We start from the raw sequence: 24,880 nt of genomic DNA, 5'->3' as shown, positions 1-24,880 counted from the left end.
CCCCTCCCCTCCCCCCTCCCCCCGTTCATAGACCTCCACCAGCACTACAGACACACAGACACCCATACATCGATACCGAGAAGGAGCGAGTGGGTGAGCGGTGCACCGACTACGACTTTCATCTCCTTTGCGTTACATTCGTTGCCGATTGAGCGCAGCTGCACCGCCCTCCCCTCTGGCTTCTGCCACGGCCCCGCCCCCACCGATGTGGATCGTCCTCTTCCACGACACGCCGCACTTTTGGTTGGTCGGCGGGGAGTCCTACCGAGTCGGCAAGGCGAACTGCCACGTCGTCATTCAGGATGACCGCAGCATCAGCCGCACCCACCTCACCATCACCGTAGGCTTGCAGTCGTCCACGGGGGCCCGTGATGCCGGGGAGTGGGCCCCACAGCCCATTTCGCTGCTCGACTCATCCACTTACGGCACTGCCATCGTAGCATGCGGAGAGGATGCCGACGACGCCGAGACACTCGACGACACTCCACACAACGGAGGTGATAGCCATGCCGGCGGTGCCGGGGGGGCGGCGTCGCCTGCACCAGAGATGGGTGTTCTCGGCTTGTGCTACGCCCCCGCCGCGGCCGCTGCAGCAGCGGCACCCCGCAAGCGGCAGCGCTCCGGCTCGACCTCGGGCCGCGGGGCACCCCAGCCTGCCCTGCAGCTGACCAAGGAAGTCCCTTTCCATGTGCCGGTGTATCGCTCCTCCTGGCACCAGTTTACCATTCACCTAGGCCATCATGGCGCTGCACTGAAGCTAGTGTGGCTAGACGTGTCGGCCCTGTGCGAGGACGTAGACGTGGAGGTGCAGCCAAACCTGTTGCACGCGCTGCACTGCTGCGGTGTGCGGCAGGAGACCGTCTCTGGCAGTACCCAAGCCTTGAGTGCGACCGAGACTCAAGGCAGCGCTGTGGGACGCTCGCGCACCGATGGCAGCGGCCTTTCCCTGAGCCAGCGGTCAGCGGTGGCAGGCACGCCTTCGGCGACTCCGTCTCCCACTGCCGTGACCGCTGCTGCCGCGGCTGTTGGCGAAGCAGCGCTCTCCTCACGCGTTTTACGCTGCTACAACACGGTGAACTTTCTGGTGACGAGCACGGTGCAGCCCTCGACCGCGGTCGTTGCGATGCTCTGCAGGGCTGTGCCCATCGTCACCCCCGCCTTCTTCATGGCCGTTTGTGACCGCGCCTCGCCGCAGATTCCGCTGCCCGATCCGTCGCGCTACTTGCCACCCCTGTCTTCGTGGTGGCGTGACTTCCTGACGCACGTGCGGCCGTCCGCCGACGAACCGCGCCACTGTGGGGGCGACGCCTCGGTGACCGCGTTCACTCTCACACCCCCCGCCACCACGGTGACATCGGTGGCAGGCGAGTCAGCCGCTGCAGCTGCCGCGGCGTCGCACCTGCGCTACTTCGCCCCACACCCGCGGCGCCGAGAGCTGTTTAGCGGTATCACCTTTCTCCTTCTCCAGTGGCCGCTGTACGAGGAGGTGCTGAGCTACCTCGACGGCACTGGTGCCCGTGTGGTGTGGGAAGATAGCGGTGTTGGCGGCCTCTCAGGCCCGCTCTGCGCGTCCACCTCGTCCTCGCGAGCGGCGCTTGAGGCGCTACAGTCATTTTTTGTGCGTCACCAGCGGCATGTCCTGCTCTTCAACGAAACAGAGCCGCTGCTGCCATGGCCGGGGTGCATGGATGTTGTGCGGCACGGCCTGAGCCTCTGCAGTGTCGAGTACGGCACGCTGATCGAGGCGATTGTGACAATGCGGCCCTTGCCGCTGCCCCCCTACCCGGCCGATGCGCAGATGCCGCGGACCTTCGAGGAGGTGGAGGCTCGCGTGTCGGCGGCGACGGCATTGGTATCCACCCTGCCCGCGGCCACGGCGCAGGAGGCGGCGGAGGAGCACACGCAAGACAGTGATGAGGGACGCCGGACTGATGCGCAGCCGCTCTTCCCGGAGCTGGTAGGAGGCAGCGACGCCGGCGTGGGCCACAGTCATATGCGCGACACTGGTGTCCATCGAAGACCACGCAAGGAGGACGTAGATGGGTGGGTGAGCTTCGAGAGGCCTGCCACCGTTGCACCCTTGGCCACGGGGCTCTCAACGGACAAGAAGCCCAACGGCAGTGCAACTGTGCGCACAGTGGAGTTGCTTGTGGGGCCCTACTCCTTGCCCCCCTATCCCTGCTTCGAGGACGCCAACGCCGCCTCCGCCGATGCGAGCGCAACTGCCGCTGCCGCCGTCGGGTCTGCACGCGGTGCGAAGCTCTTTGTGAAGCAGGCGCTTCCTCCTCCTGAACCGCTGGTGGAGCTTGAGGAGCACCGCGCTCGGCGTCAGCTGGCGGCCAGCATGCTGACAGCTCGCGTGCCCACGGTGGACGCCGAGAATGTCGTGCCAGAGCAGGTGGTGATGGGCAACGGCGGGCTGGCGAGTCGCGTTGCGGAGGCGACCAGTGCTGCCTTTAACGCCTTCGACACCGTGGCGCACCATGCATCTAGCAGGCGGAGGGGAACAGCTGCACGACGGGGAGGACGCCGTGGCGGCGCTTCTGCTGCAGCAGCCAGGACACCTGCCAATCGTCTTCCCCGCGGCGGCATGGCACGCGTGGCGAGCCGTTGTCCAGCGGACAACATCGTGTCTGTGGAAGACGAGGAGGACATGACGGCAGGGTCTTTCGAAGCGACCGCCACGCGTAGTGGTCGTGGCGGGGACGTGCCCGCCTCAGCTGAAGACTCGGCCGTGTTTCACATATTCGACATTGACGGCATCTTCTGAGAATGCCCGTGTCTGTCCCTCTCTGGGCGTGCGTGTGCACGCGTGTGCGTACCATCGGCAAAGTCGGCAAAACCAAGAAGAACTGTTGCCGCCTATGCTCGCTGCGGGCCGTGACACTGCCACCGGTGTATAGAGGAGAGGAGAGGAAAGGGGGGGGGGAGGGAGGCGGCGGCTTCATCACCTCCGTCGTCACGTGTTACGCAGTGATCCACAGAAGGAGGAAGGGGGCGGACGGAACGATTGAGGCGCCTGCCGCCCCCTTCTCTGTGTTCCATCTGCATCTCTTCCTCTCTTTTGGTCTTTCCTCGGGTGTACATGCACACCTCTGCCTACTCGTTGTCCCCATGGCCACGATGACCTTCTCCTTCGACTCTTCTCATTTGGATGCGTGCATGACACCACCATCGCGCATCAACGCCTACCACACGCACTCGCGCCTGTGCATGCCCAATAATGCACCGTCGATTCTCGCCACTTTCAGCAATCATATCCATCAACGCACGCACACACCACACACATCTATATAGCCGTGCGCGTCTTAAGGCACGTGCAACAGCTCTTCCCCTTTCCCCCCGTCGTCTGCCTCTGCGTGTCTCCGCGTGTGCTTGTATTTTGTACCATTTCCCGGTGCACCGAACCGCACACACGTGCACATCACATCATCCGCTTCACCCCTCTCCCTCTAGGTATGGACTCGACGTACAAGGAGCCAAGCAGCGCCGCCGTGCCGACCAGCTACGCGGTGCTGAGCCTGCCGAGCAAGGCGACCATGCGCCGCAAAGGCTACAACCCGGATGAGGTGAACTACAACGGCGGCCTTGCCACGCACCCGCTCGCCACCTGGAAGACGTTCAGCCTTCCAGACGGGTGCACGTACAAGGATGCCGTGTCGGCGGTGCAGACGGCCAACGCGAAGCCGTGGGGACCGATCAAGATCCGCCTCAACTTCTCCGATGGCCGGTACGAGCAGTTCGAGCGGGTGGCGCCGTCCGTCATGGACTCGCTTCAGAGCACCACGACGTACAGTCCCAATGATGCCTTCAAGGCAGAGACACTCTCGCTGTCGACGATGCGCCGCGCACAGCAGCAGCCGCGCCTTCGCCCGCTGGTGGACGAGCGCGGCCACCACCTTAGCAACAAGCCCATCCCACGCACCTTCGCTCCAGAGGAGCTCTACAAGAACTGCCCTCCGCCGGTGTTGTCCCAGCCCGGCTATGACTTCACTCCGATCAGCTACAACACTTTCCTGCTGAATCCTCAGGACCCGCCGCACGGGGTGCGCAATGTGCAGAGCAATTTCATGCACAGCAGCTGCGACTACCGCCCGCGCTCGTACCTCCGCCCGGAGCAGGCGACGGGGACATCGCACGCCAGCCGCCACTGCCACTGCAACGAAGTGTTTCAGGTCGGCGACCACACGATGGACTTCGCGTGCGAAGGGACGACGGTCGACCACCGCAACCGTCTCGTGAAGAAGGATTACTCGCCCGTTGGTACGTTGAAGGCGAACTCCTCCATTGTTGGCCGCCGCCACGCCCGCAAGCCGCGCTTCGGCTGTACGGGAGTGGCGGACAGCCAAACTGTCGCTGCCGCGGTCGCCCCGGCAGCCGACGAGGAGACGGCGTAGGAGTATGTATTCACCTGTTAAAGGCGGAGGTGGACGTGCATGCGTGCGTGTGTGTGTGTGTATGTGTGTATGAGTGTACGGATAGGACGGGTTGTGATCCTTCTCTGTTGTACGGTGTGCAGCACCGCCGCCCCCCACCGCGGTTTGCTCTTTGCTTCTCTCTCACTTCTCCGCGCCCTTAGATCCACTGTCACCCCGTGTCGCCTCTTCTCTTCCTTCGCACTCGTGCGGCCAGAAGCGCATGCGCGCGCGCGCACACACACACACACACACGCACGCATGCACAGCGAGGGAGGGGAAGGAGTGATGGCCTCCTTGGCTTGCTGATGTACAGTCGTTGCTTGGTCTTCTCCATCGTTGTGTATCTTTCCCGCCCGTTTTTTGTTCCATGTGTTTTGCATTCCGGAGATCGCCTGCTCTTCGCGCCCCCGTTGCAGCACGCGCGTTAGCCGCCCTCCCCGTTGCCGTCGCTCTTTCTCGGTCTTCCTCTTCGTGGCGTGTGTGCGCGCGTGGGCTGCGGAGAGACACAGGTGCGCCAGCGACACGCATCTAAGAGATGGAGATCGGGAGAGCGAGACGCGATCCAAGTCTTCACGCGCGTGCATGTGCGTCGACATGGGACGTTGAGCAAGGCAGAATATGCATATACATGTGTGTTGTGTATGTGTGTATGTGCCTGTATATGTAAAGTTGTCCTCCGAGATCCACAAACAGCAGCAATGACGGAGGCAACAGGGAAAGCACATCGCAGCACCCGAGTTGAAAGAACTGTAGAGACAGACTGATGTCTGTGCGCGCGTGTATCTGTCCATATGCCCATACATGGATGCACACAGGCTGACACACCCATATGCGCACACGTATACGTGGGTAGAGGTGGCCCTCTGCTACCCTGTACCTCCCCTCTATACGTGCGCGTGCACTTCGTGGAGAGGCGGCGATGCCACGCTGGGTAACATCAACGTGCTCGGCCACATAGCATCCCCTCCCACCCTCTCATTGCATCACTTCCCTCGGTGACGCTTGGCATCGTGATGCAATCTCCGCCTCACCCATCTTAAATGGACGGCTCGCGATCGATTCATGCGCCGCCACCACTGCATGGCGCATCCCTCCTCGTCCCTGCCTAATTCGCACCATCACCACCACCACACCCATTCTTCGTCTTGCGTGTGTGTCTCTCGGTCTCCTGCTTGTGCGTGCACTACTCCCACTCCCATTCCCACTCCCACTTCCACACACGCGCGCACGTGAGTGTGCCGGATACAGTGTACACGCATACATACGTATACATCTTCTGTTGTCTTTCTCTGTTGGCATCCCCGTCTCTCTCTCTCAGCTTCACGATCGTCTCCCCACCCCCAAGCCATCTCTATCACTCGACGGCTACCTCGTTCGTTTCGTTGTGCGTGCGTGTGTGTCTCCGCTCTGGAGGAGGGTATCGATACGCGCCTTGCCAACACATCGGAGCACAACGCCTCCTCCCACCCAAACACACATACACACACACACACGTTCTCGAGTACGTTTTGGGGCAGCCATATCGAGTGTTGCTCACGCGCATCGTCATCTGCCCCCTGTGTGTGTGTGTGTGTGCGTGGAAAGGTACATGAGCACGTGACCGCGATCACTCTGTCTGTCTGCCTGCGTGTCTGTGTGTGTGTGTTTCTCTTTCTCTCGCGCTGTGCGTGCGTGCGTTGTTGTTGCGCGCTGCTGTGGTTGTGACTGACGTTGTGCGAGAACGCCCTGCTGACACACATGGGGGGGGCAGTGGGGACGGCGGTATTTTCTTCTTGCTCGTTGTTGCTGCTGTTGTTGGCGTTGCCTTGGCGGAGGCTTACGTGCGTGAGTGTGCTTGACCGACCCCTCTCTTCCCTCTTCGCAGGTAAGCGCCCATTCAAGTGCGACTTCGGCATTTGTGTGATTTCGCTTCTCTCACTTCTCGGTCTGCAGGGCTCCTCACATCTTTTCCGCTTTAACGTGTTCCTCTCCGGTGCCCACTGCAGCGAGAAGGGGAGGGGACAGCGAGATAACCACCATCCCACCACTCCACAGCATCCACTGGAGCGGGTTGCCGTTGGCGCACGCAGGCACCAACGCACACGCGCACAGGGGCTAACACGCATACACACCATCTCCGTGCAGCCTTGCGGGGGCTTCTTCTTTCTCGCTGTCCCTCGTTTTCGTTCTCCATCAGCCACTGTCGCCGCACTCGCGGCTACGCGCACCAGTGCGTGATAGCTGAATTAGGTGCTGCCGCTCTTGTTGCGCCGAAGCAGGTGCCGTCATGGGTGTTCCCAAGTTCTTCCGCTGGGCGGCGGAGCGCTTCCCCTCCATCATCACCCCCTTTAAGGACTCGCCACCGCCGGTGGACAACCTCTACCTCGATATCAATGGTATCATCCACAACTGCACGCACCCGAACGATGTCGACGCGACGCGGCGCAGTCCGACAGAGAAGGAGATGATTCAGGCGATGTTCGTCTATCTGGAGAAGCTCTTCAACGCCATCCAGCCGCGCAAGTACTTCCTGCTTGCTGTCGATGGTGTCGCGCCGCGCGCGAAAATGAATCAGCAGCGCCAGCGCCGCTACCGCGCCGGTTACGAGATGATGATCGCGCGTGAGGAGGCGCTCGCGATGGGCGAGGAGGTGCCGGAGGAGAAGGACGTGTTCGACAGCAACTGCATCACCCCCGGCACCCCGTTCATGGTGCGCGTGAGCAAGGAGTTTCAGTACTTCATCACCATGAAGCTGTCCACCGATCCGGCGTGGCAGGGGTGTCAGATCATCTTCTCCGGCCACGACTGCCCCGGCGAGGGTGAGCACAAGATCGTCGATTTTATTCGCCGGCGCAAGATGCAGCCGAACTACGACCCCAACGAGACCCACTGCATGTACGGCCTCGACGCCGATCTCGTCATGCTGGCGCTCGCCACGCACGAGCCGCACTTTGTACTGCTGCGCGAGGTGGTTGCGTTCGGCCCCGGCTCTCGCAAGGAGCGGGAGCGGCAAGAGGAGGATGAGGCGAAGGGCCTCGTGAAGGACAAGGCGTACCACAAGGCAGACGAGTTTGTGCTGCTGCACATCAACGTCTTCCGCGACTACCTGCAGCTGGAGGTGAAGAGCTACCTGGCGAAGGCGAAGAGCAGCGTGAGTGTCGACTTTGAGCGAGTGATCGACGACTTCGTCTTCATGTGCTTCTTTATCGGCAACGACTTCCTGCCGACGCTGCCGACCATCGGCATTAACGATGGCAGTATACCGGCGCTCCTGCGCATCTACGTGGACAACATGCTCAGCAAGAACAAGTACCTGACGCACAAAGGCGAGATCGACTGGCGCAGCGCCGAGGTGTGGTTGAACGAGGTCGGCAAGCTCGAGTTTGAGACGCTGCGCCGACGTCAGCAGGAGGAGGCGGAGTTCCAGAAGAACCGCGCTCGCCGCGACCCTACCCACGAGGTGGACACCACCTCCGTAATACCTATCACATCGATCCTGGAGTTCAAGCAGCGCTACTACGGCGAGAAGCACGGCTTCGCTGGCGGCTGGGACGCGAGCAGCGAAGACATGCGCCGACTGCGGGAGCACTACGTGGAGGGGCTCATGTGGGTCATGCATTACTACTATCAAGGCGTGCCTTCATGGAAGTGGTTCTTTCCGCACTACTACGCACCCATGGCGAGCGACATGGTGAACCTCCCCGCTATTGCCGCCAACGTCTCGTTCGAACTCGGCAAGCCCTTCCAGCCGCACCAGCAGCTGCTGGCCGTGCTGCCGCCCATGTCATACCTGTCCATGCCGAAGGCCTACTGGCCCCTTCTGCGCAGCCCGAGTAGCCCGCTCGCCAAGTACCTGCCCGAGCACATCGTTATTGACCGCGAGGGCGCGCGCGCGCCGTGGGAGGGGATTGTGCTGATCCCCTTCATCGACGAGCGCACGCTGCTCGCCGCCTACGAGTCGGTGCAGAAGAACGTCAGCCCCGAGGACGCCGCGAACAACGTGAATGGCCCCCCGCTGCGGTTCTGCTACGACGGCAAGATGCCGCTGTACGACCTGGAGGATGAGATGTTCGGCTCTCTCCGGAACGTCCTCGTGAGGCGCGAGACGTACGCGTTCCCTCACATCGACAAGTTCATTCCGCAGCTGTGCTCTGGCGTGCGCGTTGGCACGCGGCAGCTGGAGGGTTTCAGCACCCTCCAGTCGAAGCGTGACCTAATCCAGCCGGTCTTCGAGGCTGGGGTCGTGTCGATCTTTGGTCGTCCCACCAAGAACGACAGTCTCATCCTGCAGATGCGCGACTTCTTCAAGGCCAAGTCGGTCGACCAGGTGGCGACTCTCGTCGGCAAGGAGGTGCTCGTCGGCTTCCCGCACTACAAGCGTGCCCGCATCGCCTCCCTCAAGGATGCGCACAAGTCCATCACTGCTTCGTACAGCAAGGAGGGCACCTTCAGCGGCACCGAGGAGCACAAGAACAACCGCGACGAGTCGGCTGCCTTCGTGAAGGAGGCGGACACGCACGCGCGCTTCATGAAGTCGCAGCTGGGCCTCGCTGTGGAGCAGGTCGACGTTCTCGTGTACGTGCACCGCTTCAACGGAATGCAGGTGACGCGCAAGGGGCACATTGAGCGACACTTCGCCACCACCTGGACGTGCTACCCAATCCAGCTAATCTGCACCTTGGATAGCATAGACATGCAGGAGGACAGCCGTTGCATCGAGCGCGACCGAAGCGAAGGCGACAGTGCCTTTGGTGCCCGCTGCGTCTACATCGGTCCGCAGCCCAAGTCGAAGAAGTCGCAGATGGACGTGTACGGCAGCTGTGGCACGGTCGTGACGGCTGGCCAGCACGACACGACGACGCAGCAGGGCGATCAGATGACGGTTCGCCTCAAGGTGTTTCAGGAGCCGCTGCGGCTGCCGGCGGAGCTGCTGCAGTTTGCCGCGCAGCGGAACTGGACGGCGCTACCGCAGGTGGCGATCAGTCTCGACATTTTACCGCACACTCTGACGAGCATCTGCAGTTCCATCGTCACGTCGCCGCAGTTCGGCTCTCGCGAGCTGGGGCTGTGTCTAAAGTTCACCGGGCGGTGCATCGCCAAGGTCGGGTACGCGAAGCTAGTCCAGCACAGTCTGAACCCGTGGTACGTTGGAAACAAGGACATCTTCGCCCGCATGGAAAAGGATACGGAGGATATTGGCTACCACTTGGAGATGGGCGAGAAGGGCGACTTCGCGGGCAATTCGAGCAGCAACCGTGGGGGCAGCGGTACGTGGTACTTCTCCCGCGACGCGCAGGAGCTGATCTGCGACTACGTGAAGCGGTTCCGCCCACTCATCCAGTACATCGAGGCGGGCGGCGTAAACTCGAACAGCGTTGAGCCGCAGCAGTTCCTGACGGGCAAGTGGCGCGACAGGGATGTCGACGACGTGCTAACGGAGATCGAGACATTCTTAATCGAGTCGGGGCTGCGCGAAACGCCGATGATCACGGCCACGGAGGAGGCCTTTCCGCAGCAGCTTCTCGAGCAGCTCGAGGCGTCGCTGCAGCAGCAGCAGAACCGCAGCTTCAAGGAGCTCTCGCTGCGGCAGGTAAGCCGCAACCAGCTCTACTTTCCTGTCACGCGCAGCAGCTGCGGCCACCTCGTGCCGCTGCCACTGCCGCAGGAGCAGACTTTCTACCTGGGCTCGCGGGTCGCGAACTGCCGCGCCACGGGCATCGTTCCCTTCGGCACGCAAGGCACGATCGTGCGCTTGCTGGCCAGCGGCAGGGAAGCAGAGGTCGTGTACGATACCCCCTTCACGGGAGGCACGCGACTCGATGGCCGCCTCAAGGACACTCGCGCCGCCATTACGAAGCTGTCGGCGCTGCTAGTGCTCAAGTCGACGGATGTGCAGCAGCCACAGCCGCAGCCACAGACACAGTCGGACATGAGGGCCGCTGCGACCGCCGCCACGAACGGGTCGGCCAAGCTGCGGGAGCTGGAGTTCCTCCTGCAGGCGAACGGCATTCACGTAGACCCCTCGGGCAAGTCCACGGTGTCGCCGCCATCGCTGCCTGCAGCGTTTCAGAGCCCCACGATTGCGGCGGCTCGCACTGCCCCGGCCGACTCTGGTGCGAGCCATAGCAGCACCGCTGGCGCCGGTACAAGCGTTGTGCCGCGGCCGCGCAGTGCCGTTGCGACGGAGCAGACATCGGCACCAGCGACACTAGGCAAGCGCTCCACCCCTGCCTCCGCCACCGCCCACTTGTCCTCCACCTCTTCGGTAACGCCAATCACCAGAGAGACCCACGGCAGTCCCGCGAGCCTCAAAATCACGGCTGCCCCAGGGAGCAGCGGGATCAGCCTGCAAGACTTGGCCAAACACTTGCCGGCCTCCACATCCCAGCGCTCACCCGCCACTGTCGCCTCGCCGGCTAGTCACGCTCCACCGTCGGCTGCAGTTGCGGCAACAACGACAGCGGCGCCCAGCGGCATCACCATCCCGGCCCCCAAGTCTGTGCAGCAGCACCAGCACCCGGTGCATCCCGCCTTGCCAAGCCAAAGCAACGAGTCGGACGAGACTGCCTCCGACTCGAACACGCGCCGCAAGTCGCGCGACCTGCACGTCATCCCGGACGACTTCGTCAGTGGACGGTTCAAGATCAAGTACACGAACACAGGCTCGTTGTTCCGCAGCTGGCTGGACACCTTCACGGCGGAGGCGGTGCGCAAGACCCTCGCCGAGCTGGAGGCAGAGGGGAATGCGAATCCCGTGTGAAGGCTGCTTAAGGATGCGCGCGCGCTAGTCAGCGCGTATGCGTGGGTGCGTGCCACTGTTGTCGTTGACGCGCATGATCGCCTCTGTGTGAGCTTCTCTCTCTGTGCTGTTTCGTTTAGCTGTGTCGCGTCTGCCGTCTTCCGTGTCTCACCAGCGCCCTCCCCTTCCCCCATTTTCTGTTGTCTTCGGTCGATGATGGTGTGTCACCCGTGCGTGTGCCACCAGCACCAGGACCAGCACCAGCACACCCGTCCCTCATCCTCTGCCTGCCTCCGTCCCAGCCGGTGTGTTTGCCCCCATCGTCTTCTCTACACAGCGAGAGCGTGTACGCGTGTGCGGCGTACGTGCTCATGTGGTCGCATCAGCGTTGCTCGTGCCCCCTGATGCCATCGCTCCCTCCCCGCGAGAGCGATGGTGCTCTGGTGATGACACGATGGGATCAGCGAAATGAAAGAAGCGAGTACAGCCATGATAGCGGTACGTAAGAGGCGAGGAAGAGAGTTGTACCCGTGCGGCCTCGCCCTCCCTCTCCACTCTCCGTAATGGTGAGTCGCGTAGGACGTGTCTATCGCCTCTCCCTCTCTTCACCGCCTCCAACACTTCTCTGGTTGCTTTTCAAGCGCGCACGCACGCGCTCTTTCTGTGTATGTTGCTGCCTGTAGGAGGGCGTTCATGTGTTGGCGTGCCGCGGGTGTCTTGCGCCCTCCTTCCCCCCTTCCATCCTTGTCACTGTTCTATCTTAACATACACACAGCAGAAATACCATTACGAAGGATAAGGAAGCAGCAGCAGCACCATACCCATCACAGACCACTCGCGTGTGTGATCTGGTGAGGTCGGCGGCAGAGCTGCATGCGCGTGCGTGTTGATGTGGCCTCCTTCGCTTGCTCTTCGTCTTCCTTGCCCATCCCCTCCGCTATGCTGCTCTCACACGCCAGCTACACCCCTCAACGCCTACGGACAAGTAGTGCCTCGTCGAGATGTATCCGGAGTGAGGGAGGAGGGGTGGGGTGGGAGTCCTTTGCTGCGAGCTGCATCCAAGTGTGTGTGCGTGTACCTTTTCGGGCATGTTTGCCCGCCATTTCTCCATCAGAGCGCTACCCGGAGAGGGGACTCGAGACGCACGCACCTTTAGGTGTTGCCGCCAAGTTGCCCCTCCCCCGTCCTTTCTTCTCTCTCCGTCGTCTCCGCGAAGACGGGTCCTTTGTTATCCATGTATGGACGTCCACACACGCACACAACCGCGACGACGACCAGGCAGGAACGCCTCGCTTTCTTTTGATTAGATTGCGATCGCTGTACGCCACCACCTCTTGCTCCTCTTGCCCCTCGTCTTGCTACGCATGCTCTCACGGCCTTCGTCTTGTCAAGAATCACGCACCGCGCACACACACACACACACACGCACACACACACGCACACACACGTCACGCACGTTCTCTCTCTTTTCCCCAGTCACCCGCGTGTGTCTGCGTGTTGCTGTCGTGCGCTCGTGTAGAGGCGCTCGCGGAGGCGATTGATCGCTGCTTCTCCCTCGCCCTGCGGCTGCCTTTTCCCGCCACATATACACACTTTGCTCTGAGAACGTCACCGCCGCGCCCGTTGGCGGCCCCTCCAACCTCACGGCCACCCCGAATCCCGAGCATCGGCCGTATCCTCGTCGCCGTCTTTGCGGTAGTAGTAGCTCCTTACATACACCGAACCACACATCGCGGACGGCTCCCTCCCGTCTCCCTACTCTCGCCTGCATGGGACACCGCCCACATAGAGTCATCCTATACAACCCACGCGAAGAGAGGCACTAATGGACCCGTTGGCGGGACTCACGACGGGGTCGCGAAATGTGATCGACGACTTCTTCCGCTGGTCGCGCCTCTCCCTCGACAAGTTCAAGCGCGACTTGACCGTCGAGGCGAGCGCGTTTCAGGCCGGCAACTTGTGGCGGGAGCAATACACAAAGGCAGAGGTGGCGCAGATGCTGAATGGACAGCTGGCATTGATGCTCGGTGTCGTGGACACGCAGATGGAGGGAACGACGGCGGCCTCAGCCGAACTCATGCGCGCGGTGCTGCGCGAGGCTGACCGGCAGCGGGTGACTCTGGACATTGACGTGAAATCGGTCCTGAACAACGCCGGCGGCGTGAACGCGATGGGGGAGCACGGCCGTCAGTTGATGAGCGGCCCGACAGGGCGTTTGGCGCCCCTCACCGTGGAGGAGGCCTCTGGGGAGGCGGCACGGCAGCTGGCAGAGGCGAACGCAGAGGTGAAGCGGCTACAGGCGAAACTGCAGCAAGTGACAGACGCCTATACACAGGTGATGAGGGGCCGCTCGTCGGACACGGAGAACTTGCTGTCGATGCAGGATGCAATGAACGACAAGGAGCGCCTTGCCGCCGAGCTGGCGCGCCGGTGCCAGGGACAGGACCCATCGCTCGCGGCGACCGTACAGGAGCTGCGCGCCGAGGTGGCCGAGGCGAAGCGAGAGCTCGCATCGCGGCTGCACCAGTCGACGCAGTATCAGCAAGTGAAGCATCTCTTGGCACAGCGCAACGAGCAGCTCAAGATGATGCGTGAGCGGCTGGCTGCTTACGACCCGTCGTTCGCCCGTTACGGCGACGATATCAATGCCGAGGACGACTGAGCGGGAGACGGCTGTGGCGTCGTAGAGAATGGAGTGGATGGAATGGATGGGGTGAACGGGTTGCGATGAGGAAGAGGAGGTGAGGAGTTGAACATCAGGCGACACTGCTTGCTTGCATGTGGCCCTGTGTCTGCGTGTGTGTGTGTGTGTGTGTGTGTGTGTGTGCTGCTCTCGACACGGGCAGATGGACGGTGAGCAGCCGCTTTTGTGTGCCCTTTCCTCGGTTGTGTGCTCTTCTTGCCGCCTTGCATGTGTGTGCGTGTGCATCCTCTGTCTGTCTCCTCCCTCCCTCTCACGTCCATCCTCTCGCACGACGGCGCCTCCGTCCGCGCCGCCCGCCACCCCTTTCACTCAAACCCGAGTGGATGACGGTGTCTAAGTCAGCAACTGTGTTTCGCCTTGCCGCACCTCTTTCGCCCTATCTTTCGATCGCTCTCCCCTCCAAGGAGGTGCCGCGCTCCCGCCTCCGCCTCTGTCCTGGTGCTTTCATATGTGCGTGAGGGGGGGGTGTATGCGCCTCTTCCTCCCTCCCCGTGCGTGTGCACGTACGTGTGCGTCTTCGAAGTGAAGGCACGGACAACCCCCTTCCCTACATACATACATACACACACACACACACACACACACATCCGCCTACAGGACCCTGCGCAAGCACTGGCCACTCGCTCACGGATGGTTTTCTCTCTCTCCCTCGTCTCTCTTCATCGTCAAGTGCACCCTGCACGACCCGCTCGCCCCGCCAACCGTGTAAAAGAGGCCACGACAACGTCGGCGACTACCATCGCCGACGTCGTCTCCTCATCAGCCATCATGCACGTATGCCTGCCTGGGAGATGGCAGTAGCTGCGTGCGTGTCTTGCTCTTCGTGTACTAGCCCTGAGTAGGATTCTGCGCGCAACCGCGGCAACAGCCACAGCTCTTGGAGTCTCCTTCCATCCACCCTCTCTTCTCTTCTCCCTGCATGCTCTGGTGCTCACGACGACCACCACTAGGGCTAGAGCGCACGCACACATACACACACGCGCGCACACACACACACACACACACACACAGGCGAAGAGTCTGTCTCATGCGCTGAGGAAAAGGGAAGTGGGCAAGAGCCCTTGCATTCAAGCAGCAGCCGCAGTTTCGCAGGGCATCTCTCTCGCCCACGCGGGCCCACGCGCACGCTTGTCCGAGAAGGCACTGGAAATGCCGGACACGAAGGGTGTGGTAAACCCGACGGCGTTTTCACGGCTGGATGCCCTTCCAGGCTCACTCGGCAAGGTGTCGCTGTGCGCCGCCGTCATGCTCGGCGTCGCCACCTACGTCAATGTGCGGACATGGCTAGCTAAACGCGCCGCCACCGCCGCCGCCGCCGCCACCGCCGCTGCTGCTGGTGGTGGTGGTGGTGGTGGTGGTGGCAATAACAGCGAGGTGGTGGTAGCGGGCAGCAGCGGCAGCGCTGGTGGGGTGGCAGCGACGGGGACGCGAACCCCCCCGGAGCGGCCTCAGCTACCACCGCGAAACTACTTCACCGTTCGCGCCTCCATGCACGTGAAGCGGCATAATGCGAAGTTGATGGAGTGGTACGACGCCCAGCTCGGCATTCAGCTGCCCTTCTCCCCCGTCTTCTTCGAGTTGAAGCAAGAGGAGCGGCAGGCGCCGCTGATCCTGCTAACCTTCTGCACGGTGCGGGAGCCAACGCACCGCATGGCGATCACTGTCGAGGAGCTCTACGAGCCACAGACAGCGGCGGCGTATAGAGAGGCTAGTCTCGGCCGGATTGCCGACTGCGCCAAGATTGTAGGGCAATCGACCACGCGCATCGGTAGCAAGGATCATCCAGCAGCGGAGTACTGCTACGTCGATGACCATCAGGCCATGAACTGTGTCTTCTCCATCTTCGTAGTACACAGGCGGCTCGCGGTGACGGTGCAGTACGTGGCCCCGACTCGCGTGCGCAGCGTGATGCCGACAGCCGTCTACGACATTGTGCGCTTCCTTGCCTTTGCCACGCCGTCTCCGTCACCGTCGTACCTTCTCGTGTCTGAACCGCGGCTAGGCCTGGGGTACCACCTGCCTCTGGACTTCCTCGTCCACGAGGGCCTTGCGGAGAGCGACGGCGTCGAGGACCGCCTCTTCACCTCCTCTATGACTGCCGGTGGTGGCGGGCCTCTGTCAACCTTCCCCGGCGGCATCAATGCACCCCAGCCGTACACACGAGGTACTGCAGGTGCGGACGAGGCCGCATACCCGCCCTACTGCCATCCCTCTTGCTACTACACTGGCCACGCTGGCGGCGGCGGCGATGAAGGCGCGTGGATGGTGCCATACGCAACGGCGATGAGTCGTGGAGGTCGCCGCATGGGGCTCATTGCTTCGTACGAGCCAGCGGGTGTCGCCACGGCGACGTGCACCCTCGACGGCGGCGGCGCGGCAGCTGCGACGAGTGGCAGCGGGGTCCCGTATGCATGGCAAACGTACCTCGAACAGCAGGTGTGCAAGGCTGTGCGCCAGCTGGGCCTCGTGCTTGGCAGCAGCGATGATGACTGTGCACCGCACGTCGTCTTTCAGGCCCCCGACGCCGCGCACCCGCCTTCGCGCCAGACGTTGCTGGTAGAGCCGTACCCGCTGTCGATCGCGCTCAAGGGGAACTTCAGCGCTGGTGACGATGCCCGCGAGGAGGACAGCGACGCAGTGGCGCTCGTCACCGCCTTCTCCCTCTTCCGCGAAGTGCGCGTGGACGTTAACAGTGCCTATCTGACCCTCGTCCCGGACGCGTTAGAGAGCGTTGCTGCTGCTGCTGCGGCTGCTCGCTCGCGGTCTTTCACGGGGGTGGCCGACTTGACGGCTTGCACCGTTAAGGCGTACTGGAGCGCCTTCTACGTGCCCGTCGGCACGGCATGCGTGAGCTTCCACTTCATTGCCTCGGCGCTGCGGCACACCTCGACGGAGTTTGTTTCCTTTTGTGCCGCCGTCATGAACTCTGTGTCGCTCGGCAACCACTACGGCCAGAGCGTGTCGGTGCTGTACTGCAACATCCGGCATGACGTGCTGCCTTTCCGTCTGTCGCTGCCGCCGACTGGGATGGCGACTGTCGAGGAGCCCATGCTGGCTGATCCACTCTGTGTGGTGCAGGCCACGTACGGGGTGGAGAAGGTCGGCGTGACAGTGCGCGTGTTTCCGCTCTTCACGTCTACCACGTCACCGGTAGAGGACGGCAGCAGTGGCGGCGGTGGTACTGGCTTTGCTGCGGCCACGGCAACGACGGATGGCCGGCCCCTGACGCCGTCCAAGGCGCTCCCACCGCGCCCCATTGCAGAGCGCCGAGGTACTCGTCAACGCTCCATCTTCCGACAACTGCAGCACATGATCCGCTACTACCTTTCCCAGTTCCCCGGCGGCGTGCACATTGTGTCACAGGAGCGCACTACGGTGGACGCGATGCCGGCCATCCGTGTGTGCTTCAAGCCTCTGTGGTACGCGGGGGACATTGGGGACGGAGGCGCGCAACGCACCGGCGGGGGTAGCGGCAGCGCCGCGCCACCGGCGTCCTCAGTGACCAGCTGGGACGAGGCTTGTGGCGGTGGTGGTGGCGGTGGCAGCTCGCAGGCCACGTCCGACTGGGTAGGGGCCCGGGATGCCCTGTTGGAGGAGGAGATCGGCCAGCTGAACCCCTTCGCGCAGTACTTCCCACCTCCACCCCCGCCAGCGAGCTACCTCTGGGGCCAGCAACAGCAGCCACAACTCACGCCTGCGTCCTCCGGCACGATCGGGAAGGCGAGCACTTCAGTGACAGCTGCGTCGTTGCGGAAGGCCGCTGTCGCCGGTGCTGCGGCGAGTGGTGGTGCCGAGGCAAGCACGAGGGACGATCAGGAGAGTCAGCCCTACTACGGACCGCGGGGTGACGAGTTGCAGCACTCGCAAGAGGAGCTGGACGACCCGCTGCGCGTCGCCATCGTCGTCTGCTGCGAGGGCAATGCCTTCCTCTTCCAGGCTTCTGCCTCTGAGTACACGCTGGGCATGTCAATGCAAGCGGTTCAAACACTTGCGATGTACTTGGCACCCATTCCGCGCGGTAACTGAAGCGTTGAAGAAGAGGGCAAGGAGGGGGGTGCGGACGCCATGGAGATTGTGACGCGATGCGCGATGCGCGTGGCGGTGGTCGCTGTGGAGGTGGGCAAGGGAGGAGAGGGAGGGCGTGGCACGACCACGGCGCACCTCGCCGCTGCTCTCCTCGTTTCACAGTGGACACGTGGCACCGATGTATCCCTTCCCCTCCCCTCATGAGCCTTTCCATCGCCGTTCTCCACCCGCTTCGCTCTCTGTCCGACGTGCGCCGATGTCGTGTGCATCGTCCTTGATATTCTCGATTCTCGTAGTGCCGAAGGTTGTGGGCGCTCGTGCGTATCGCCTTTGAGCAGCTCTCCTCGCCCCGGACTTGCTTGGTCTTCGCGGTTGTTGCTGCGCATCGGTGCATGAGAATGCACATGCTTCCGAGATGGCGCACCCACGTGCACCTCGCTCGCTCGGGTTCTGATTCTTCACGTGTGTGTGTGTGTGTGCATGCGTGCAGCAGGACGGATGATGGTGATGGTGATGAGGTGCGTACAATCCTGAACTTCGAATCGAGACAGAGAACAGCTGCCACAAGAAGGGTATGGAACACCACTCAAGACGACAGGCTGAAGAAAGGGTGTGTGTAGTGTGTGTGAGGGCGGACACCGCTTCACCACACCCCCTCCTTTCCTACGCGCCTCCTTTTTGATGAAAGACCGCATGTTTTGCCCGCCGCCTCCCCTTCATGTGCACCGGTGTATGCATGTGTAGGCGTCTGCCCGTGCGTGCTGCTCTTGCAGCACTCTGCCCCTCCCCTCTTACCTTCCTCCCCCCCCTCTCCCTCTCTCTCGCTCACTGCCAATCGGCCGCACGACCTACGTCCACGTCCTTCTATCTGTCGAAGGTGTTTCCGTGCTTGGATGTGAAGGAGCAACGCAACAAGGGACGCAAATCACAAGACGCGCAGTGTTGCAACATACAGAGAAAAGGAAACCCACCCACCCGCTCGCCTGCTTACTCGCACAGGCACTCGACGGTGCTCCACCATCGACGTGAGCTAGACAAGGACACCCACACCCACACACACGCGGTCATACAACAAGGAGGCAACATGGGCATCATATTGAACATGAGCGTGTATGGTCTCATGATCATCCCGCTAGCCGCCATGGTGAAGGGGCACAACATCTCGCTGAGGAGACTGGCGAAATTGAGCATTGTGATGGCCGCGGTGCAGCTAGCGCAGTCCACCATCACCATGGCAGTGCCACCTGACGTGGTGGCGGCGCAGGTTTGCGTGCAGGGCGCGCTGCTGCCGCTGGTGACGGTCGCGTTTTGTTTCTTCATCTTGAACGACGCCAAGGCGGTAAAGGTGATGCACCTGCACGACTGCGGAGACGGCGATACAGGTGCGGCGGTGGCGACGATGTGGTGCCTGTGCTACACAGTGCTCTTCCGCTGGTTCCCGTGGTACCACTCGATGTCCAGCCGCGGCTTCGAGGCGGCCAACTTGGCGTCTGGCGCCGAGGCATACCTTACCCTTATCACGATGCTTGCTATGTGCCGGAGCTTCACTACCGGGCAGCCTGTGGCCGCGACGGCTGCGTGGGGCCTGCACGTCGTCGGTGCCGTTGCTGGCGCCGCGGCAGGCATGCCGATGGCGGGTACTGTCTTGACGACTGCCTTGATGACGGCGGCGTCGGCCACTGCCTTCCGTGCCCCGGCGGAGGGGAGGGGGAACAAGGAAGATTAGCGGGCAAGGCGCTCAGCCGACGATGGCGGATGGCCACATCGTTGAAGGTCGTGTTGCTTGCGCGCGTGTGCTTCCTTATGCTTATCGTTTTCCGAAGGCGAGGGTGTGTGGCTGCTATCCTCGCTTCCTCCCACCTCTTTTCGCTGTGGTTGTTCTGCCTGCCAAGCGAGACAAGCACATGCACTGAAGCTCACCCCGAAGCGGCGTCACCCTCCACCGTCTTTTCGCCCCTCAAACTGGAGACGTGTGCACCGGTGCCACACCCCCCCACTCACACGCCGCTTAACGTAACAGGGAAGAAGAATGGAGAGGCAGTAAGCAAGGGAGGCGCGGTGCAGCGGACACGACGCGAATTCTGGATCTCGGCCCCGCACCCGTTAGCTCCACGGCTGTGTATCTCAAGGAGAAGGGGCGCTCCGCGGGTGCAGCTCGACAATGCCCTTGTCTCCCTCTTGGTTGTCGCCCCCTTCCCCTCCTCTCCCTTCCCATGTGTGTGTGTGTGGGGGGGGGAAGGGAGGAACCCCATAGAGACGCAACGGGCAAAGGCAGACGGGCGTGTTTCCGTTGATAGAGATGCTGGGCACCACCCCACCTCTTCCCTCCTCCCTCCTTCCTCCTTCCTCCCCTCCCCTTCATCCTTTACAGGGAGCAGCTTCACTGTTGCCCGTCGCCTCTCACATATACCCCCCCCCCCCCCCCCCACACACACACACACACACACACACATGAAGCACTCAACGGTGGCCCCGTCCTCGTCGCTAGAGCTGACGACGAAGCCATTTCTGGCCGAAATCCTCCGCAGGGCTGCAGAGCGGCTGTGCCAGAAACGGCTGTGGCGCCTCGCGAGCCAGCTGGAGCGTCTCCCATCGCCTGCCCCGGCCGATGTGGTGCGCGATGCGCTGCGGGACATTTGCGTCTTCCTCTCCGACGAGGAGGATGCGCACCTGTGCGAGGCCTACGCCGCCGGCGCCACGGACGGACGGCAGCCGGATTGTAGGATGATCGACACGTCGGCTCTCCTTGAGAGTCTGAGCACAGCCCCGCTGACGCCGCGCAGGAAGCACGTGGTGGACCTTGTTATCCGCAAGCTAGACCCCAAGGGCACCGGTACTATCTCCTACATGACCCTCAGCGACCACTACGACGTGCTGCGGCATCCGGAGGTGCGAAACGGCGCGCGCTCCGAGGACGATGTGCTGCTTGCTTTCTTCGACAACTTCTGCGCGGCCGACGGCACACCCATGGTGCAGCTGACGGCGGCAGAGATGCGCATGTACTGCGTCGGTGTTTCGATGCGGATCAAGGATGACACCGACTTTGAGCTGTGGTGCACGCGGGCGTTTTGCCTCGATCGACCGAAGCTAGACCAGAGCCAGGCGACGGCGCAGCTGACCGGCTCCCGCAGCCACTCCCGTCTGAGCCGTCTGCTCGGCGAGGGCCGCCAGCACCCGCTCTACACGACAACAAACGAGGAGTACGGAAAGGAGTTGACGCCGTCGGACTACAAGCTGCCGCAGCACGGCCGCCCACAGCAGTTCACACGCAACTTGAAGCGGCGCACTGGTGGGGCGACATCTATGAACATGTAGACTGGGATGGAGGGAGAAGGAAACAAGGTAGGCCACCTCTCGAGTCTGGCAGCAACTCTGCGCAGACGTGCCTTCACAAACACCCGTGTGTGCGCCAAGCTGGGGCTCAGCATGTACAATAGGAAAAGGGTGCGTGCACGTGTCTCCGTGTGTGTTGGGTGTTGTCTTCATGGCGAAGGAGGGGAGGGGAAGGTGTGTGTGTGTGTGTGTGTGCCGAGTTCTTCTACCCCCTCTCTTCTCTCCCGTGAGGGTCTCAGCCACCCCTCGCGTCTTCCATGAACACCTTACCCACACACCCACCACCCACACATTGCCCATCCCGGCACGAGGGCGAATAACACCAACAACAAAGGCGGATATGTTAAGAGGACCGCCACACATGAAAGGAGGGAGCGGCAAGCGCCACTCCCGTCACCTTTGTTTTCATCCCGGACACACACACACACACACGCACACACGCACCTCTGAGGTCCTCCCCCAGCCCCATCCTCCCTCACCGAAGCTTCCCACACCGGCGAAGAGAGCGGCGATGCGGTGCTGCAGACGGGCCGCGATGTGTTTGTTGCGCTCCTGCCCTTGCCTGGTGCATCCCTCCTCTTCACTTCTCTCTTTCCCGTTGGTACTTCCATCCCGCCTCTCTCCACCCGCCACCCCAACACACACACACACACACAAACGTGGACACGGCTGATCAGCAACAACCAAATCAACCATTGCCCCTCAGAGCATGTGTGGGGAGACGCACGCGTAGGGGCATGCGTACACAGATCCACACCCGCAGACAAGAAGGTATATCTGCACCGAAATAACGATCGAAGGCCAACACACCGCCGCTCAGAGAAGACGAGAGTGCTCGTACACACACACACACACACACACACACACATAGAGGAGCAGGGTAGCATAGCGCCTGCATACACGTTTTTCGAGATGGCGAATGACATAGAGGTGGACTTTGTGCTCGTGCGCGGGCCCTGGTCGCTGGACCGGCGCATGCGTGTCACACTCCCGAGTAACGGTACACCCGTGACGGTGGGTCGCGCCACGCACTGCGCCGTGCTACTTGATCCGTCTCTGCTCTTCTCCTCCCAGGTGCAGTGCAGCCTCTTCGCCATGCAGGTGAAGGGCGTGGTAACAGCACCGTCAACGTCAACCACAACCACTGCCACCGACACCCCGATGACGGCCGACGCCAGCTCCACGCCTAACCATTCCTGCGCTGGTGGCACAGCTCCGCACTGCGAGGACACCCCCATCGACGCAGCCGACACGCCAAGCACCCCGCTCCATCAGCCTACCCTCCGTGATGGCGGGCACGCCGACCGTACCACTCGAGTGTACATAACGGACATGTGCAGCTCGAACGGGACCTTCGTGAAGGGCATTCGCATTAGCGGCACCGACCCGACCGAGCTGAATCACGGCGACGTGTGCATCTTTGGCGGCATGCGTGACGTGGCCGTGGGCGAGGCTCTTCCGCCAGACGCCTACGACGGCCCTGAGCTAGTGCAGTGGCGCGTGGACTTGCGCCTGTCGGCGGAGCGGCCGCCGGAGACATTTGCGTACACATCCACGCCGCTGGTACTGCCGGCGAGGAGCGTGCTAGAGGTGGAGGAGCGTGCGCTGTTGGACACGGCCCAGCGCTCACTCGCAAAGCCGATGCTGCCGTCAATGCGCACGCCAGCCTCGGCGACGCCAGCGGTTTCTACTGTGGCGGCGGTGATAGATCAGCGTTCCCTTGACCTAGCGGCGGGGGATTCAGCTGCTCATTGCTTGGCTGCCTTCGACACCCGATGCGACACGCCCCCTCGCGGCGTACCGCAGCAGCTATTCACCTCGCCGATTTCTCATGAAAAGGACGCGACGCGAGAGACGGCGGTGGAAGAAGTGGGGGAGGCGCAGAAGCCTAGTAGCAGCGGACGGCGCAGCGTGTCTCTAGTCGCTTCGCAGGACGCACAGGTGACTTCCATGGAGGCGGCAGAGGAGACGAGCGGTGTGGAAGACACAGCCAACAGTACTCACACGCCTTTGGATGATCCCGTCGCCATAGCTGTCCCTGCTGATCCACCTGCTGCAGTCGTGTACGACGCAGTGCGGCTTGGCAACGTCAGCTACTACGCACGTGGGGTGGCGAGGGAGGAGCGCGACCTGGAGGCGGACCCGGATGCTGACGTCGACGAGGACGTTGAGTCGGCCACGCCGAGCGGCAAGCGACGCCTTCGTGACTCGCCCGCATCGGCAACTCCGCAGGAGCAAAAGCGGGTACGCCACGAGGATGCTGCCGTCGTCGCGCTGACCCAGCTCACGTTCACGCCGATGCACATTAAGTGGACGATGCCGAACCCCAACGAGATGTGGTCGCGTCTTCAGCGGTCGCCGTCGGACAAGGCCGCCGCTGCCGCTGCTGCTGCTGCTGCACCCCACGACAGTGGTGGGAGTGGCAGAGCGACGAAGCCTTTCCATGTCATGCTCCCTGTGACGTCTCTGGCAACGGTTGTTGTCTGCCCGGAGCGGCTGGGCATCGCTGTAGAGCTGAAGGACGGGTGCCAGCTGCCCCTCGTGGACGCCGCGGTGCTGAGCGGGTCAGCGGAGAGCCGGTGGGTGGTGTGGGAGTTGTCGCAGCGGACCGCAGCTGCGCCGGCTCCCGCTGATGAAGCCCGAAGCAGCGGTCGCGGCCGCTCTAAAGTGACCAAAGGCAACACACGCAAGTTCTGCAAGAGGACGGAGAAGACCCCCTCTGTAGCGGCGCAGCCGACTCATACTGCGGCTGCTGATGTGGTGAAGTCGCCGCTAACGCCTGCCGCGCGCTTCGAGGCGTGGCTCATGCACTTTAAGCTGTACTACGCAGCGCAGAAGGTGCCGGCGCCGGTTGTTGTGGATGGCGCTGCCTTTGACGTGATCTTATCCCCTTCTCTTGCTGCACCCGCCAGCGCCGTCTCCGCGCGAGCAGCAGCAGCAGCAGCGAGATAGAGGGAGATGCCCCACAAACGTGCTCTGTGGAGGATTTGGAAGAAGAGTGAAGTGTGTCTCAGACCACGCGCGTTTCTGTCCACCTGCGTATGTGCATGTGCCTGTGTGCGCCTCCCTCTCTCTCTCTCTGCGAGGTCACCCGGCCCCCCTCGCGGCCACCTCCGACCATCCACCGTTGAGTTACTTCGGCAGCAGCTGCCGCTGCCCCTTCGCTTCCTCCTCCGAGGCAGCGCTTCATAGAGCCGCCATTGTGTACATCTTTTTCCACCCCTGACGCGACTGAGGCGGTGAGCGGGATGTGCGCGTGGGTGCGTTCGCCCGCCTCCAGCGTTCCTTGTTCATGTTGTCTGTTACCTGTTCTCCGGGGACGCGTGCGCCGTATACACCCCTCCCGCCCACCCGCTTCGCTGCCTCACACGCGAGGCGGTATAGAGAGAGCGAGCGAAAAGACGCAGCAGCGACATGACACCAGTAAACACCTGAGCGCCGGCGGGTCTGCGGTGGCAGCTGTGCACCCTTCCGTGTGCAGCCCCCCCCCCCCTCTCTGCTAGCGCGTCTCCTTCGGTGAGTCCGCCGCGGAGCACCTCCTCTGCCGCGCTCTCCATGCGTCGAGGCACCGAATCGCGTACACGTCTCTAGTCGTGCTGCCCACTGTTGCTGCCATCGAGTCTGACCCTCATCCTTCTCCTGCCGGCTGCCTTCATCAACTCGTACTCGTTCGACCCCCCC

The 24,880-nt window shown here is 62.4% G+C and overlaps 8 protein-coding genes across 8 annotated transcripts; all 8 read left to right on the top strand.

Annotated features, from left to right (window-relative positions):
- Nucleotides 1–205: 205 nt before the first annotated feature.
- LMJF_06_0280 (conserved hypothetical protein) lies at nt 206–2,770 on the top strand (the record flags this gene model as incomplete). The annotated part of the gene is made up of 1 exon (XM_001680745.1): nt 206–2,770. The coding sequence occupies one exon, from the start codon at nt 206–208 to the stop codon at nt 2,768–2,770; it is 2,565 nt and encodes an 854-aa protein (XP_001680797.1).
- A 688-nt stretch (nt 2,771–3,458) lies between these two features.
- On the top strand, nt 3,459–4,397 carry LMJF_06_0270 (conserved hypothetical protein; the record flags this gene model as incomplete). The annotated part of the gene is made up of 1 exon (XM_001680744.1): nt 3,459–4,397. The coding sequence occupies one exon, from the start codon at nt 3,459–3,461 to the stop codon at nt 4,395–4,397; it is 939 nt and encodes a 312-aa protein (XP_001680796.1).
- Nucleotides 4,398–6,684: 2,287 nt separating this feature from the next.
- Nucleotides 6,685–11,157, top strand: LMJF_06_0260 (putative 5'-3' exonuclease; the record flags this gene model as incomplete). Its single annotated transcript, XM_001680743.1, has 1 exon — nt 6,685–11,157. The coding sequence occupies one exon, from the start codon at nt 6,685–6,687 to the stop codon at nt 11,155–11,157; it is 4,473 nt and encodes a 1,490-aa protein (XP_001680795.1).
- Nucleotides 11,158–12,961: 1,804 nt separating this feature from the next.
- Nucleotides 12,962–13,798, top strand: LMJF_06_0250 (conserved hypothetical protein; the record flags this gene model as incomplete). The annotated part of the gene is made up of 1 exon (XM_001680742.1): nt 12,962–13,798. The coding sequence occupies one exon, from the start codon at nt 12,962–12,964 to the stop codon at nt 13,796–13,798; it is 837 nt and encodes a 278-aa protein (XP_001680794.1).
- A 1,530-nt stretch (nt 13,799–15,328) lies between these two features.
- Nucleotides 15,329–17,866, top strand: LMJF_06_0240 (conserved hypothetical protein; the record flags this gene model as incomplete). Its single annotated transcript, XM_001680741.1, has 1 exon — nt 15,329–17,866. One exon carries the CDS (start codon nt 15,329–15,331, stop codon nt 17,864–17,866), a length of 2,538 nt encoding a protein of 845 aa, XP_001680793.1.
- A 718-nt stretch (nt 17,867–18,584) lies between these two features.
- LMJF_06_0230 (conserved hypothetical protein) lies at nt 18,585–19,592 on the top strand (the record flags this gene model as incomplete). The annotated part of the gene is made up of 1 exon (XM_001680740.1): nt 18,585–19,592. The coding sequence occupies one exon, from the start codon at nt 18,585–18,587 to the stop codon at nt 19,590–19,592; it is 1,008 nt and encodes a 335-aa protein (XP_001680792.1).
- A 725-nt stretch (nt 19,593–20,317) lies between these two features.
- Nucleotides 20,318–21,181, top strand: LMJF_06_0220 (conserved hypothetical protein; the record flags this gene model as incomplete). Its single annotated transcript, XM_001680739.1, has 1 exon — nt 20,318–21,181. One exon carries the CDS (start codon nt 20,318–20,320, stop codon nt 21,179–21,181), a length of 864 nt encoding a protein of 287 aa, XP_001680791.1.
- Nucleotides 21,182–22,111: 930 nt separating this feature from the next.
- Nucleotides 22,112–24,151, top strand: LMJF_06_0210 (conserved hypothetical protein; the record flags this gene model as incomplete). Its single annotated transcript, XM_001680738.1, has 1 exon — nt 22,112–24,151. The coding sequence occupies one exon, from the start codon at nt 22,112–22,114 to the stop codon at nt 24,149–24,151; it is 2,040 nt and encodes a 679-aa protein (XP_001680790.1).
- Between the last annotated feature and the right edge of the window lie 729 nt (nt 24,152–24,880).

Source organism: Leishmania major, chromosome 6 (genome assembly GCF_000002725.2).
Source record: "Leishmania major strain Friedlin complete genome, chromosome 6".
NCBI classification, from domain to species: Eukaryota; Euglenozoa; class Kinetoplastea; order Trypanosomatida; family Trypanosomatidae; genus Leishmania; species Leishmania major.
This window is presented reverse-complemented; position numbering and strand designations above follow the sequence as displayed.